This window comes from Panthera leo, chromosome A1 (assembly GCF_018350215.1).
Source record: "Panthera leo isolate Ple1 chromosome A1, P.leo_Ple1_pat1.1, whole genome shotgun sequence".
NCBI lineage: Eukaryota > Metazoa > Chordata > Mammalia > Carnivora > Felidae > Panthera > Panthera leo.
Window position 1 is genome coordinate 13836570 of NC_056679.1, and position 16690 is coordinate 13853259.

The 16690-nt window shown below is 33.7% G+C and overlaps 1 protein-coding gene across 8 annotated transcripts in view; it reads left to right on the forward strand.

The window, feature by feature from the left end:
- The window catches only part of NBEA (neurobeachin), a 683574-nt gene that overhangs the window by 122684 nt on the left and 544200 nt on the right, over positions 1-16690 (forward strand). For all 8 annotated transcript variants that reach the window (XM_042952224.1, XM_042952367.1, XM_042952503.1 and 5 more), the window contains exons 9-10: positions 8518-8715; positions 9352-9485. In XM_042952224.1, the coding sequence (XP_042808158.1) occupies positions 8518-8715; positions 9352-9485 (332 nt within the window). The remainder of the gene's footprint in view (positions 1-8517; positions 8716-9351; positions 9486-16690) is intronic.

The following is a 16690-nucleotide window of genomic DNA, read 5'->3' on the forward strand; positions in this document are numbered from 1 at the left end:
CCAACTTGCTTTTGGGTCATCCAACTCCTTGACTCCCCTCTTCCTTATTTAGTCTGCTTCCCCAATGTCTCAATGTCATAGATACTCTTTCCTCAAATTCCTCAACTAAACAGTTTTATTTCAATAAACAAACTCATATGTTTTATTCCTCCAAAATAATTAAATCTGCTTCTGATCAGTTCTTTGCAATGTAAGTAAAAATTCTAACATATTTGTGAAAATTTTTTTGAAAATGATTATGTTAGAAGCATAAATATTAAACCTTTTGAGGATTTATAATCTTATTGAAATACATATTAAAATGTTGATATTATAATACCAAGGCAACCAGTGAAGAAGGCAAATTAAAATGGTTTTATGTTGCCAGTATTACTACCTTATATAGTTAACTCATAATTTCATTCAGATAATCCTTATTCATTTATTTATTTATTTATTTATTTATTTATTTATTTATTTATTTATAAAATATAATTTATTGTCAAGTTAGCTAACATACAATGTATACAGTGTGCTCTTGGCTTTGGGAGTAGATTCCCATGACATCGCTTACATACAACACCCAGTGCTCACCCCAACAAGTGCCCTCCTCAGATACCCATCACCCATTTTCCCCTCTTCCCCTCTCCACCCCCCCGTCGTCAACCCTCAGTTTGTTCTCTGTATGTAAGAGTCTCTTATGGTTTGCCTCCCTCTCTGTTTGACACTATTTTCCCCCTTCTCTTCCCCCATGGTCTTCTGTTAAGTTTCTCAGATTCCACATATGAGTGAAAATATGTGATATCTGTCTTTCTCTGACTTTTTTCACTTAGCATAATATCCTCCAGTTCTACCCACGTTGTTGCAAATGGCATGATTTCCTGCTTTGTCATTGCCAAATAGTATTCCATTGTATATAAGCCACATCTTCTTTATCCATTCATCAGCTGATGGACATTTGGGCTCTTTCCATAATTTGGCTGTTGTTGAAAGCACTGCTATAAACATTGGGTACATATTCCCCTGTGAATCAACACTCCTGTATCCTTTGGATAAATTCCTAGTAGTGCTATTGCTAGGTCATAGAGTAATTCTATTTTTAAGTTTTTGAGGAACCTCTACACTGTGTTCCAGAACAGCTGCACCAGTTTGCATTCCCACCAATAGTGCAAGAGGGTTCCCGTTTCTTCACATTCTTGCCAGCATCTGTTTCCTGAGTTGTTAATTTTAGCCACTCTGGCAGGTGTGAGGTGGTATCTCAGTGTTGTTTTGATTTGTATTTTCTCGATGATGAGTGACATTGAGCATCTTTTCATGTGTCTGTTGGCCATCTCAATGTCTTCGTTGGAAAAGTATCTATTCATGTCTTCTGCCCATTTCTTCACTGGATTATTTGTTTTTAGGATGTTTGATAAGTTCTTTATAGATTTTGGATACTAACCTTTATCTTATATGCCATTTGCAAATATCTTTTCCCATTCCATCAGTTGCCTTTTAGTTTTGTTGATTGTTTCCTTTGTGGTACAGAAGGTTTTTATCTTGTTGAAGTCCCAGTAGTTCATTTTTGCTTTTATTTCCATTGCCTTCGGAGAGGTGTCAAGTAAGAAGTTGTTGCGGCTGAAGTCAAAGAGGTTGTTGCCTGCTTTCTTCTCTAGGGTTTTAATGGCTTCCTGTTTCATATTTAGGTCTTTCATCCATTTTGAGGTTTTTTTGTGTATGGTGTAAGAAAGTGGTCCAGGTTCATTGTTCTGCATGTTGCTGTCTAGTTCTCCCAGTACCATTTGCTAAAGAGACTGTCTCTTTTCCATTGGATATTCTTTATTGTTTTGTCAAAGATTAGTTCACTGTCCATGTGTGAGTCCAATTGTAGGTTCTCTATTCTATTCCATTGGTCTATGTGTCTGTTTTTGTGCCAATACCATACTGTCTTGATGATTACAGCTTTTGTAGTAGAGGGTAAGGTCTAGGATTGTGATGCCTCCTGCTTTGGTTTTCTTTTTCAACATTACTTTGGCTATTCAGGGTCTTTTGTGGTTCCATACAAACTTTAGGATTGTTTGTTCTAGCTTTGAGAAGAATGCTAGAATTGTTTGATTGGGATTTCACTGAAGGTGTACATTGCTTTGGGTAGTATTGACATGTTAACAACATTTGTTCTTCCAATCCATGAGCATGGAATGGTTTTCCATTTCTTTGTGTCTTCTTCAATTTCCTTCATAAGTTTTCTATAGTTTTCAGCATCCAGATCTTTTACATCTTTGGGTAAGTTTATTCCTAGGTATTTTATGGTTCTTGGTGCAATTGTAAATGGGATCAATTTCTTAATCTTTCTTTCCATTGCTTTATTATTGATGTATAGAAATGCAACCGGTTTCTGTGCATTGATTTTGTATTCTGCAACTTTGCTGAATTCATATATCATTTCTAACTGCCTTTTTGGTGGAATCTTTCGGGCTTTCCATGTAGAGTGTGATGTTTCCATGTGGAGTGTGTCAAAGAAGTTTGACTACTTCTTTGCCAATTTGGATGCCTTTGATTTCATTTTGTTGTCTGTTGAAGGTAGGACTTACAATAGTGTGTTAAACAACAGTGGTGAGAGTGGACATCCCTGTCGTGTTCCTCATCTCAGAGGGAAAGCTCTTAGTTTTTCCCCATTAAGGATGATGTTAGCTGTGGGCTTTTCATACATGGCTTTTATGATGTTAAGGTATGTTCCTTCTATCCCAACTTTCTTGAGGGTTTTTACTAGGAAAGGATGCTGTATTTTGTCAAATGCTTTTTCTGCATCTGTTGACACTATCATATAGTTCTTTTCTTTTATTAATGTGATGTGTCATATTGATTGATTAGTGAATATTGAACCAGCCCTGCAGCCCAGGAATGAATCCCACTTGATCATGGTGAATATTCTTTTAATGTACTGTTGAATTCGATTTGCTAGTATCTTATTGAGAATTTTTGCGTCCGTGTTCATCAGGGATATGGCCTGTAACTCTCCGTTTAGTGGGGTCTCTGTCTGTTGGGAATCAAGGTAATGCTGGCTTCATAGAATGAGTCCAGAAGCTTTCCTTCCACCTCTGTATTTTGGAACAGCTTGAGAAGGATAGGTATTAACTCTGCTTTAAATGTCTGGTAGAATTTCCCTGGGAAGCCATCTGGCCCAGGGCTTATTTATTGGGAGATTTTTGATAACTGATTCATTACCTTTGCTGATTATGGGTCTGTTCAAATTTTCTATTTCTTTCCGTTTGAGTTTGGTAGTGTTTGGGTGTCTAGGAATTTGTCCATTTCTTCCAGGTTGTCCAGTTTGTTGGCATATAATTTTTCATAGTGTTCTCTAATAATTGTATTTCTGTGGTGTTGGTTGTGATCTTTCATTCGTGATTTTATCTATTTGGGTTCTCTCTGTTTTCTTTTTGAGAAGTTTGGCCAGGGGTTTATCAATTTTGTTTATTTTCTCAAAAAAACTAGCTCTTAGATTCATCGATATGTTTTACCATTTTTTTGGACTCTATCTTGTTTATTTCTGCTCTGATCTTTACTACTTCTCTTTTTCTGCTGGCTTTGGGGTTTCTTTGCTCTTCTGCTTCTAGTTCCTTTAGTTGTATGTTTAGGTTTTGTATTTAGGATTTTTCTTTTTTCTTGAGATACACCTGGATTGCAGTGTATTTTCCTCTTATGACTGCCTTTGCTGCATCCCAAAGGCTTTGGACTGTTGTGTTTTCATTTACATTTGTTTCCATGTATTTTTAAATTTCTTCCTTAATTGCCTGCCTGACCCATTCATTCTTTAGTAGAATGTTCTTTACCTCCCTGCATTTGGAGACTTTACAAATTTTTTCTTATGGTTGATTTCAAGTTTCGTAGCATTGTGGTCTGAAAATATGCATGGTATGATCTCAGTTCTTTTATGTTTATTGAGGCTGTTTCGTGACCCAGTATGTGATCTATCTTGGAGAATGTTCCATGTGCACTCGAGGAGAATGTGTATTCTGCAGCTTTTGGATGTGTTCTGAATATATCTGCCAAGTCCATCTGGTTCAGTGTATAATTCAAAGCCATTATTTCTTTATTAATTTTCTGCCTAGATGATCTGTTCATTGTTGTTAGTGTATATTAAAGTCCCCTGCAATTACTGTATTCTTATCAATAAGATTGCTTATGTTTGTGATTAACTGATTTATATATTTGGGTGCCTTCATGTTGGGGGCGTAAACATTTATAATTGTTAGCTCTTCTTGATAGATAGACCCCATAATTATGATATGATGCCCTTCTTCATCTCTTGTTACAGTCTTTAGTTTAAAATTTAGTTTGTCTGATATAAGTATGGCTACTCCAGCTTTCTTTTGACTTCTAGTAGTGTGATAGATGGTTCTCTATCCCCTCTCTTCAAGTCTAAAATGAGTCTCTTGTAGACAGCATATAGATGGATCTTATTTGTTTATCTATTCTGATACCCTATGTCTTTTGATTGGGGCATTTAGTCCATTTACACTTAAGAGTTATTATCAAAAGATATGGATTTAGTGTCATTGTTACCTGTAGGTTTCATGCTTGTGGTAATGTCTCTGGTCCTTTGTAGTCTTTGCGACGTTCCATTCATAGAGTGGACTTAGTAGTCATGAACTCCTTCAGTTTTTGTTTGTCTTGGAAAGACTTTATCTCTCCTTCTATTCTGAATGACAGCCTTGCTGGATAAAGGATTCTTGGCTGCGTATTTTTTCTATTCAGCACTTTGAATATTTCCTGCCACTGCCTTCTGGCCTGCCAAGTTTCACTAGACAGGTTTGCTACTACCTTTATGTGTCTACTCTTGTAGATTAAAGCCTATTTGTCCCTATTTGCTTTCAGAATTCTCTATCTTTGTATTTTGCCGGTTTCACCATGATAATGCCATGGCAAAGACCTATTCTTGTTGAGTCTGAAGGGAGTTCTCTGTGCCTTCTGGATTTGGATGTCTGCTTCCTTACCCAGATTAGGAAAATTGTCAGCTATAACTTGTTCATGTAAACCTTCTGCCCCTCTCTCTCTCTCTTCTTGTGGAACTCCTATGATATGGATATTATTAAATTTCATTGAATCACTTAGTTCTCTAATTCTCCCCTTATTGTCTAGTATTTTCTTATCTCTCTTTTTCTCGGCTTCGTCATTTTCCGTAATTTTGTCTTCTATTTCACTTATTCTCTTCTGTGCTTCCTCCATCCTTGCTGTCACCACCTCTAGTTTATTTTGCACAACATTTTCTTAATTCATCGTGACTATTTCTTAGTTCCTTGATCTCTGTAGCAATAGATTCTCTGCTGTCTTCTAAGCTTTTTTTCAAGCCCAGCTATTAATCTTATGACAATTATTCTTTCTTGATCAGATATATTGTTTATATCTGTTTTGAGCAATTCTCTAGCTGTCATTTCTTCCTGGAATTTCTTTTGAGGAGAATTCTTCATTTTCATCATTTTGGCTAGTTTTCTGTCCCTTATGTGTTTTAATAGCTTATTACATGTCCTGCACCAGCGAGCACTACTATATTAAAAAGGTGTCATACACTGTCCAGGGTCTGGCCCTTCAGGATGTGTTTTGGAGTCTCTCTCTTCAGAGAGAGAGACAGAGAGAGAGGGGAAAATAAATAAGAAGGAGATATAGAGGAAGTATAAAAAGAATATATTAAAAATGTTTGGTTAACCAAACCAACAACCAGAATAGAGAAGGGAAGAAAGAAGAGGAAGAAAGGGAAGGAAAAAAATATTACATATATGTTATATATAAAATAAGAGTTGACCAAGAATCAAATCAGAAAATGCAAAACTGCTAGACCAATATCTGAAGGTGCCTTGGAACTGGTGACTCTACTGGTCTGCAGGAGGGGCCATCTGGTTCTGTCATTGTCAATCTTGCTCTGGTAGATACTCAGCTACCAAGCAAAGAGGGGCATGGTTTGGTATAGGCGGGTCCAGCCTCCACAGTGGGCCTGTTTTCTGTTCTCTGAAGCCCCAACTTTTTGGTGATGGGGAGAAAAATATTGACACCCCAGTCTCTCCTCCCCAGACCAGATGACCCAAACCACTGTGTTCAGGCTATTCCCACAGTGCGGCACCTGCACGAGCGGCCTGTGTGTCCCGTTTGTCCCGTTCCACAGCTTCCTGTTCCTCCCAGGCACTTGGCTGGGATTCACACTGGCCCTGAATTTAAAGGATCCTGCTCCAATGCCCCAGTTCCAGTGTAGTGCCATTTTGCCCAGCCAGCAGACAGAGGGCCTCTGGCTGGTGGGTGTCTGCAGGATCTTTTGTCCGTGGAGCTGCTATATACCTTCTTACCACAGCACTCAAGGGAGATGACTCAAGGGGCTCTCTCTGACTGCCCTCTGAGCTAGCTACCCAGCCTGGGGCTGGCTCCTCCTCCCCATCAGGAGAGTGTACAGTGTGTCTGCTCCCAGTCCAGAGAAAGTCCTGCAACTCTGGATTGTGTTAGAAATTGGTTCTTTCTCCTTTTTTCCCGTTACCCAGTCTGTGGGTTTTCTCTTGTTCAAATACAATCCTACACTTCCACACCCTCTCTTTCTCTTCCTTTTGTCTATCCACAGAAGGGGATCCCTCTCCTCTCTGCCTGCACCATGTGTTTTATCTCTCCCAATTCATAATCACGCACCTATGGCCTACCAATTTGTCACCAAGGGCCCCTTGAGATGTTTCTGTCACTCTGTAGCCAAGATTCCTGAAATTCTAAGTCTCCTGACCTCAGTACTGCTGTGTTTGAGGGATAAGGGAACTTTGGGTCCCCCTACTTCTCCACCATGTTGACTCCTCTTAAAGAAGACTTTAAAAAAAAATCTTTTTTTATTGTAATTGTCACCTATTCTTTAGTACAAGAGGGACTGAAATATAATCTTTATTTTAAACCAGAACATATTTTAAGCCCAACTGTTGCCTCTAGATTGGGAGGTGTGAATCTGTGAGTTATATAAACAGATTACATTTTAAATCTCTGGGGTGGCAGATAAAGTTCTGCATTCCATTTAATTGAGAAGAGAAAACAAGGTCTGATCCCAAATACTGCAATTGGGTTAGCTTATTTCTAATATCAAAATATGTAAATGTGCTTACATTTAAAGGACAAAAAGTATCATCCTTCCATAGCTACTTACGTACAAATTTTCATTTATTCATGCTGCTCTTCCCTTTGCATGTGCCTAATTCAATGGTTTGCATCCAGGTTCCAGTAAGGAAGGCTCTCTGGATATGAGTTTAGAAGTACAAAATGGGCTGAATTTGACCTGACATGTTTGGTCTGCCCAGTGTTTTTAAATATTTGCATTAAATTACAAATTAGGTGATTTTATATTTATGTAAAAGTCCAGAGTTCATGTTCCTTTTGAAAAATATTGAGGAACTGGCAACATGGTACAATAATTGACCTGAGCTGAACATTGAGGAACACTTTTAGACAGAACGTGTACTGCTGTAGTCTGAAGAAACCCCCCCTTGACCTGCTTCATTTATGCATGTGTCTGTTCACCTCCTACAAGAATGTGAGTTTGGAACGTTTGGTTTAATCTTACTGTAACAGTAACCAATCGAGCCACATTGGTTAAATGATATCTTTGACACCAAATAAAGGTCTAGAGATAATTAGTGGTAGAGCCTAGATTATAATATAGGTCACTTCACTTTTAATCCATTGATACTGGTACCATCTATTCCAGATCTTAATTTTTCTAACATTCAGTTTTCATAGTTGTTAGGTTGAAAATAATAAAAATACTGATATCATGTAATTGTTGCAAAGGTGAAATATTACTTGTCATTGTCATTGTCAGGTTTATATCTGTAGCGAAATTTTAACCATTTCTACCAATACTTTTATTACAGCTAGTACATCTTTATTATTTCTGTATTCTGTATATAAAGTGGTGACACTTTATATATGCACAGTGTTTTAAAATATTTGCATTAAATTACAAATTTGCAAATAAAATATAAATTAAAATTCATATAGATATATGAACTTCTGGGTTTAACATGACTTTCTGATGCTTTTGTAGAGTGGTATTGTTATTCAATATGTTGCTATACTTAAGACCTAAATATTTCTACACATAAATATTCTTCATAGTCTTAAATGATATTCATTTTTCTATATGAGTAATTGATGTCCCAGGTACTGTATACTCATGTACATACTTGTGAATGTGTTAACAAGAAACATTAAATTTATGTCATGAAGTATTAAATCAAACTCCCTTTATATTTAATAACATCTGAATGTACATTTTTTTCTAATAAAATTATTTTGTAGATTATCAAAACAACAATAAAAATGAGAATATGAAGATCTGAGTGTGTTTATTAGCATGCTGAGTACAATTTAACTCCTAGAACTGAAGTGAGCTAACAAAATAATATAATACCATTGACTAATACCTGACACATGGAAGGGTCAAAACAAATTGTTTATTATCTTAAATACTTCTGTGCTTTAAGACTTTAGAGTTTTATTATGTTACATTTAAAAAGAGAATTTAATTTAGTTTTATTTTTTCAGAGTACCTTCAAATTTAAATCTGAGAGTGACATTCATTTGGCAGAACATCATAAACAGGTTCTGTATGATGGGAAACTTGCAAGTAGCATTGCATTTACATATAATGCTAAGGCCACTGATGCGCAGCTATGCCTGGAATCATCACCAAAGGAAAATGCATCAATTTTTGTGCATTCCCCACATGCCCTAATGCTCCAGGTAGGTGAATAGTAGCTTAGTTTCCATATTTTCATTGAGTATTAACAGTATTTTACGTATTAAATATTACCAACCTATAGGTCTACAGTTGGTATTTTTTTTTTTCATCTTCTATTCTTTGCATGACATTTTTGCCTTCTACCTTATTTTTTTATTTTAATTTTTTGGCAATATACTTTACCTTGGACTAGTCAGTCTTCTTAGTAGGGAATCTATCATTTCTGTTATCTTATCTGTTATATATCCTTTGGAAAAAAAATCATTTGATTAGCTGAACAGATAGCTGTTAGACACAAAAATATACATTGCTTTAAGGATGTACTAATATAACTCCCCCACATAAAAATTACTTGAATGTCTTTAAATCTTCTGATGGTATTTCTTATTCTAAATTATTTTTCCATTTATAGCTTCATATTTCAGTATAAAAATCTCAACGTAAGTTCCAGATTTAAAGTGGTTGGTTGGCAAAGATATTTCAAGTTTTTATTTTATATATGTGTCAAAAATTATATAACTGAGGGCTTTAAAAATGTCAATATTTTTGAAATTCTTTTTACGAAGTTATTTGGAACAAGGAAATAATGATAACTTATGCCTCAGAAATTTAATACACATTTTTGTTTTTGAACATAGGATGTGAAAGCTATAGTAACACATTCAATTCATAGTGCAATTCATTCAATTGGAGGGATTCAAGTGCTTTTTCCACTTTTTGCCCAACTGGACAATCGTCAGCTCAATGACAGTCAAGTGGAAACAACTGTCTGGTAAGTTTTCTTTGAATGTGTAATTTGTACACACTTAGATAATGCCTGACATCCTTGGTGCTGTGTAAATGTGTTGTAAAATTGGGTTTTTATCCCTGACATGCTAATAAAAGCTCCTTTAGGACTAAGGCAGATACAAATTTACACATTATTAAGACTTGACACAATCATAAAGGAAGGACTTCCTTGATAATAAATGAAAACATCTTACTAGATGTAGCATAGTGATTATAATACAAATTGAGGAAAAATGGTAGTCCCAACCTTATCCTTTGGAAATGCTTATGGTTTGGATCATCCATGAAATCCTGTCGGCTTTAAAAAAATTACTAGGGTAAAGTTTATTCTGAAGAATACTATTTGATAACAGTTATATAACTTACATGTTAGTATTATTTTATAATGATATTATCATAAGACCAGCATAATATTAAAAGATATTAGCTTTCCTTTAAATACAGTTCCTGCATGAGAACCCAGATATACCCAAGGTATATCTGTGTTTATATAATTCAGTTATTTTCTGATTAGGTTGATTTTATGTGTAATTTTTGTAGTTTCCTTCCTTTTTATTAAACATACCTCATGCATAAAATTTTATATTTTTTATATTTAATTTTATATCTTAGAATCATTTATGTAAGTAGTTAAATGTGAGTTTTAAGAATGATTTTTACTGTGTACATTGCTATGTTTGGAGAATTTAAAGAGAAAATTGTATAGGTAAACATTCATTTTTACTCCAAAAGCAATATAGGAATGCTTCACTAGTATGTACACATATGTATGAAAGTCTTCCAATTTTGAATTGTTGGAAAACCTAGTGAATGAAGCAAACAAAGGTGGGAAAAATTTCAAGTCTGTTGAAGTGTAACATGATTTTCTCATATTTATTATCTAAATAAGTTATTAACAAAATTCTATTTTAATATTGCTAATAATATTATCCCTGTATTGAGACCATCTTTATGTAAAGTATAAATATGAATATAAATATGACCTGTACATTTACAACACTGAGCTCCATGGGTCATGCTTTCTTTTATATCAGTGTAAAGGTTGAAGTCTTGAAGTTAAAAGGAATCTCGAGATCATACCCTGCTGTGATACTACTTTGCTACAAGATCTTAAGTAATTTCATTGGGCAGCATATCAGCCTAGTGGAAAAATAAAACTTTAAATTTCCATCCTGGATCTAAATTCAAAATGTTTTGCTCTTTATCATCCAAGTGAACCAGTATACATTGTAATCAGTAATTAAAAACTTAGTGCTATGAGAAGAAATTGGCAGAGGAAGTAGCCAGTAGAAAATTCCCATGTGTAATTTAAATATTCCTTATGAATTAATATTGTCCATAGTTATTCTAACCTGAAATGGAATTTGTTGCTTTGTGAATAAAATTAGAAAGATTATGGAGTTTGAAATGTTATAACTGAAACAAACTATCACAGTAATTTATGTTTACATGAATAGCTATTATAAAATCTTAGTGCTAAGATCATATGTTAACAGGTTATCTGGTCCATTCATCCAAGGCACATGGTTATTTTTCATTGCCTGTCTTCAAAACTCATTTTGATATTTACACTATATTTTGGTATCTTAAACTGTATTTATTTCATCATGGAGATAGAAGACAATGTAAACAGTCAGCATTCTGATTTTCATTTTTATTTGTTTTTAGTTCTTTTATGTCACTCATCTTAACTTTTCTCTGTAATAAATAACTTCAACTTTTGCAATGATATATATGTTCTTCTTAGTTTAAATCCAACAGAAAACATATAATAAGAAAAGTATCACTATCCTCTTTAGTAATCATACATACCCAATTCCCAGCTACCCTGCAGTTAATTCAGTTATGTGCTATTTTGAATTCTTATCTAATACTTTTACATTAATTGTGTCCAAGCCCTTGATGTTTGAGGTTGGCTCTTTTGTGGACAACTGTATCTATCAGCAGTATAGTCTTTTGTTATTTAAAATTTTGAAAGGGGAGGCATTATAGATAAGTGTGCACATCAGTGATATAGCCTTTCAGTGATACAGTCTTTCTAACATTTAAAATGTTAAAGTTGTTAAATGGGACTTCTCCCTCTACTTGAAGAACATAGATTCTTAGCTGTAGGACAAGGGTTGGTAGAATTTCTTGTGTCCTGGCTATATCCTAAATTCATATAGATGAATGAGACCTTGAAATAGGTTATACCATCTTATTTTTAGTTATTATTGAATTATTCTAAATCAATGAGAATCTATTTAAAGTTTTTAAATTTCCAGAGAAAATTAGATACCCTCTTTTCTGAAAATCTGTTTGCATAATAAGCATATGCCAACAATTGTAATATTATCTAATTCTTAATTACTTTATGGAACAATTGAGCTAAGCTATAAAGTTAGTTACTTCTCTGTCTTCTGTGTTTCAAGCTGAAGTATTTAGTTTCCATGTACTTTTGTCTACTTAGCAGTCCATTTTTATGAAACTTTGTATTGTTTCTGCAAGCTTTACCTCTCTGTTGGCACTGTTACACTGTCCTTACAAATCTTGATGAGTTTTACTCTATATAAGAGGCTTTGTATGAAAATGATTTATTGACATAATTATCTTATTTTTTGGAGCCTTTAAAGGTAGGCTTTGTGAGAATTTTTGTGGCTTTGTTTTATCATGAAAGCTATGTATTATAGTTGTTATATGTGTGGACTTTAAAGTCAGACAGACTTGGGTTCAAATGCTGAGTTTACTGTATTATTAGTACACCTTTGTTAACAATTTTGTGCTTCAGCTTCCACCATTATAAAATGTAGTAATAATAGCTCATTGGATTCGTTAGATTCAATGTGATAAAATATATAGATCGATGTAGTAAACAGTACATGCTGGGTTTTGTTATCCTGATGACATTGGGCTAGGCGATCTGTAAGATTATCTCTAATACTACAGTTTCATATTTAAAAAATGATATATTATTAATCTTGGAAGTTGGTTGTTATAATACAGGCTGTATTACTTTGTATTTGAACTTCTTTCTACCAGTGATATAGTATTTACAATAGAGAATTACTGAAGTAATGAAGTAGGACTTATATTTTGAACTTTAGTTGTAGTGATGAAAACTGGTTTTGAACTATCCATTTTCTAGATATAGTGGCTTAAATAGAGGATGTGTTAACTCAAGTTTTGAAGCCAAACACCAAGTCAAAGAAAGCCTGGAAGGGTTTAAGATGAGTTTTCTTTAACTAGTTTTTGGATTTTGTATAGCTGCCCCTTTAGTATTTAAATCTCCAGGAATAACACTTCCTATCGCCTTCTCTTTTAACATGTAATTTTAGCTTTTATTATGGCACAAAAAAATTAACCAACAAAATGAATAGATAATATTCAATAGATAATAATTCAATAATATCGCTGAATTGAGTTAAATAGCTTGTGGCAACACAAACAGTATATTTGATGTTACCTGTTTTTGAATAAGTAAATTAGGCCAATATGTAATTACCATTGTGATTTCATTCTATTCATAATGATTCTCAAGCACTGTGATCACCTTGATTAATTCTGTCAAGTGATCAAAACTATTTGGATGTTTTGTCATTTCTCAGGAACTAATACTATTTTGCATTGGATGCGTCAATCTTAGTCCAGTGAATATTGAAAGCAATGACTAAACAAATTGCCTTCCATTAGACATTTAATAGTCAATAACTTAAAGAATAAATAAATGATTAACAAATTATTTCAAGAAAGTATAACTCCAATCTTGAAGTAATCATATTTTTTTATTTTATATCTAAGAATGACTCAATACATTAGAAATTTCATTTTCCTTTGATTTGGATGATCAGATACATTGACTGTACATGACATTCTTTCTCATTTGGCCCAGCCTCCTTTTTTCAAGAACATATGTTATTAAATTCTGTAGGTGATATAAAACATCTTCCTTATTGTGTGTTGTGGGAAGAATTTGCTTTGGAAAAATGTTTTCTAGTGCAAGGTATAAATAGACTTTCGTATATCAAGCAATTAAAAATACACTAAGGAAGAAATTCTCATTAGAGACAGTGTGATGCAATAAGCAGGACTTCCCTTGGTGTCAGACAGATTAAGACTCACACCAGTGTTGTGTTATGTACTTTCTGATTTTAGGTGACGGGTTGTTCAAGGATGTGTAGTACTAGTTGTACATGGCATGTACTGAGTACTTAACTATGTGCCAGCGTCTGTAACTGTGTTATCTCACTTACTACTTTTCTGCTGCTGAGGGAGAGAAAAACCGAGTAACTTCCTCAAGGCACGAGATTGAAGTGGCAGATTAGGACCCGGATCCGAATCCTGAAAGCCTGATTCCAGAGCCCTCCCTCTAAACCAATGTGGGCAACTCTGAGAATCACTTTTGCCAGCTGTGGTATGATTTTCATAATGCCCACTTTATCTGAGTATAACATGAACTAAACTAAGATAGTTCGTCTTGAAGTATCTACCATATTATCTGGCACATAATAGGCATTGAATGTGTTTTCTCTCTTTCCTCTAGTAAATACTAGATCACTATTGATGTGATATAATTTTGTATGACTAAATTTTATTTTTAATGCGATTTTAATTCTGAAAAATTTTATAAGCTAAAATTCAATTTCAAGTGATAGTTTCAGTGAATTCTTTTAAGTATATAAATATTTTTTCTGAGAAAGTGTTCTTTTTGATTTTAGTTATGATATAAGCTGTTTGGTAGACTGCTTGATGGAATATAAGATATAAAAAAGATTTAGAGAATCCCATAAGGCATTTATGTCTGTGACCTATCAGTAAGAATCTTCTTGTAATGTGAATGTTAAGAACTCATCAATTTGTTTAGTGAATTTAAATGAAGTTTTTTTTTTCTTAAAATGTATCTTGCTCATCAGTTCTTCCAATGATTATCTTGAATTTTATAGTCCCCTTAATAATTAAGAATTTCCCTTAATTAAAAATTTCATTGTAAATTCCTGACTAGCGCTATTGTGATATGTAAACCAACAAAGTTGCCTGGAAATTGCAGTATTTCAGTCACTTACTTAGCTCAACAGATTTTTTCCTTAGACTTTGAAGTGACATAAAAGACCTTTTTCCAATCACATTTTCTGGTGTAAGTTGAGGGAAAGTTACCTACTATACAATGTCAAAATTCTTTTAAATACTTTTAACCCAGCTGACAAATAAATGAAAAGGGATTGGTTTAGGTAGGCAAAATAAGTGAGACATCTGTTTATAATGATTATCTCTTTTGTGAAGGTTATTGTACATATGTATAGAATATAGTATTTTGGTTTCCACGAGTACTTAGATATTTTAAAATACATACCTACCAATTATATTCCTTTTATATTTTTTGGAAAGAATGTATGTCTGTCACAGTTAGTATATATATATATATATATTTGCTAGTTTGCCTTATTTTAGTTTACTAAATTATTAATGAAAAACTCTTTGAAGTAAAATAGACACAACGTGTATTTGGGTCAGTATTACTACTATTAGAGGAGAAAAAAGCAGATAATTATTTAGTGAGATTTAGCTAAAGTAAAATGGAATTTATATTGCATTTACTGTGAAAATGAATTTTTAAGGATTAAAAATAAAATACATTAAGTATTCTGCCTAAAACATAGGGAAATTATAATTTAATGTTCAAATAGCCTCCTTTTGTCAGACAAGTCCTTTTTACTCTGTGGAGTCTTTACAGGAGATACCTAATAATAAAACTTCTAGTACATGTAGCAATTTAATAAATTTGTCAGCTGTCAACAACAAAGGATATTTTGTTTTACTCTTGATTTATGATTTATGATTCATTGACTTTTCACATAAGCTGGTGTCTTAATAGTCCATTTTAAAGTGTTTTTTTACAATGAGTGATTACTTTTTCATAATAATTCTTTCATGAAAAGTTTCTTTTAAATCTAGTGAAATCCATTTTTAATGCTATGTTACTTTGTGCTATTTCAGTGTGTAGCACATAATTTGCTCTGGAAAAGGCAAGGCTTTTGCTGTATCTTTGACCCCCCAAAAAAAGGATAGTTGTTTTGTCAAAGGGATAACTACAAATTATTTGTTGCAGAAATTTTGACAACATGAGCACATCTTCAGTGAATTATTGCGTTAATTTTCCTTTAGTTTGTATATCCACATCCTTTCTCCTTTGATATTTCAGTCTTGTAACAATTTTGTTATTTTTCACATGAAATAGAATTTATTTCCTTTAACTTTCCTTTTACATTCTTTTTGAAAGTAAGAAAAATTGCTTCATTCATTTTGATTGTATGGTAATCATAGAATCTAAAACTAAAATAGATATTATTTGCTTTTATAAAAACTATTGCCATATGCTAGGCTGTTCACCTTCAGAAGCCCACATTTCTTTTTTTCTTTCTCTTTCTCTTCTTTCTTTTTCTTTTTCTTTCTTTCTTTTCTTTCTTTCTTTCTTTCTTTCTTTCTTTCTTTCTTTCTTTCTTTCAAATGTTTATTTATTTTGAAAGAGGGAGCTCTCGCATGAGCTGGGGAGGGGCGGTGAGAAAGGGAGAGGGAGGATCTCTGCACTGTCAGTGCAGAACCCGATACAGGCTCAGTCTCATGAACCATGAGATCATGACTTAAGCCGAAATCAAGAGGTGGACCGTTAACTCACTGAGCCACCCAGGTGCCCCAGAAGCCCCTATTTTCTAATGAAAAGTGGGTATAATACTAAGGTTCTTCCCAATGTTGAGGCTCTTTTCCCTTGCTCTTCCCTGGATGTGATGACCATTATGTCATATTTAAGAAAAGAATTAATCTGTAAGAAAAGAATCTTTTCATCTGAATTGAATCTTTAAGAATTAGTAAGTCATCATCAGGAGGTTCTAGTCAACTTAGTATTGTAATTTTATTTACTTTTATGTTATTTTGTTTCTGGGTCCCTGATCTTATTACCTAGGCTGATAACTCCCTAAGCTTTTTTTCTAGCTATCTTCTGTTTAGGCTCATATACCCAAACTCTGTAGAAGGTATCTCAAACTTAACATGCCCTAAATAAAAACTACAAATCTTCTTCTTTGCACAATTTTTATTACTTTTGAAATTCTTTTTATTTAGAAATTTTAAAATTATTTTTAATTTTTTTAAAGACTTCCATTTTTTAGGAGAAGTTTTAGGTTTACAATAAAATCAAGAAGATACAGAGATTTCCCG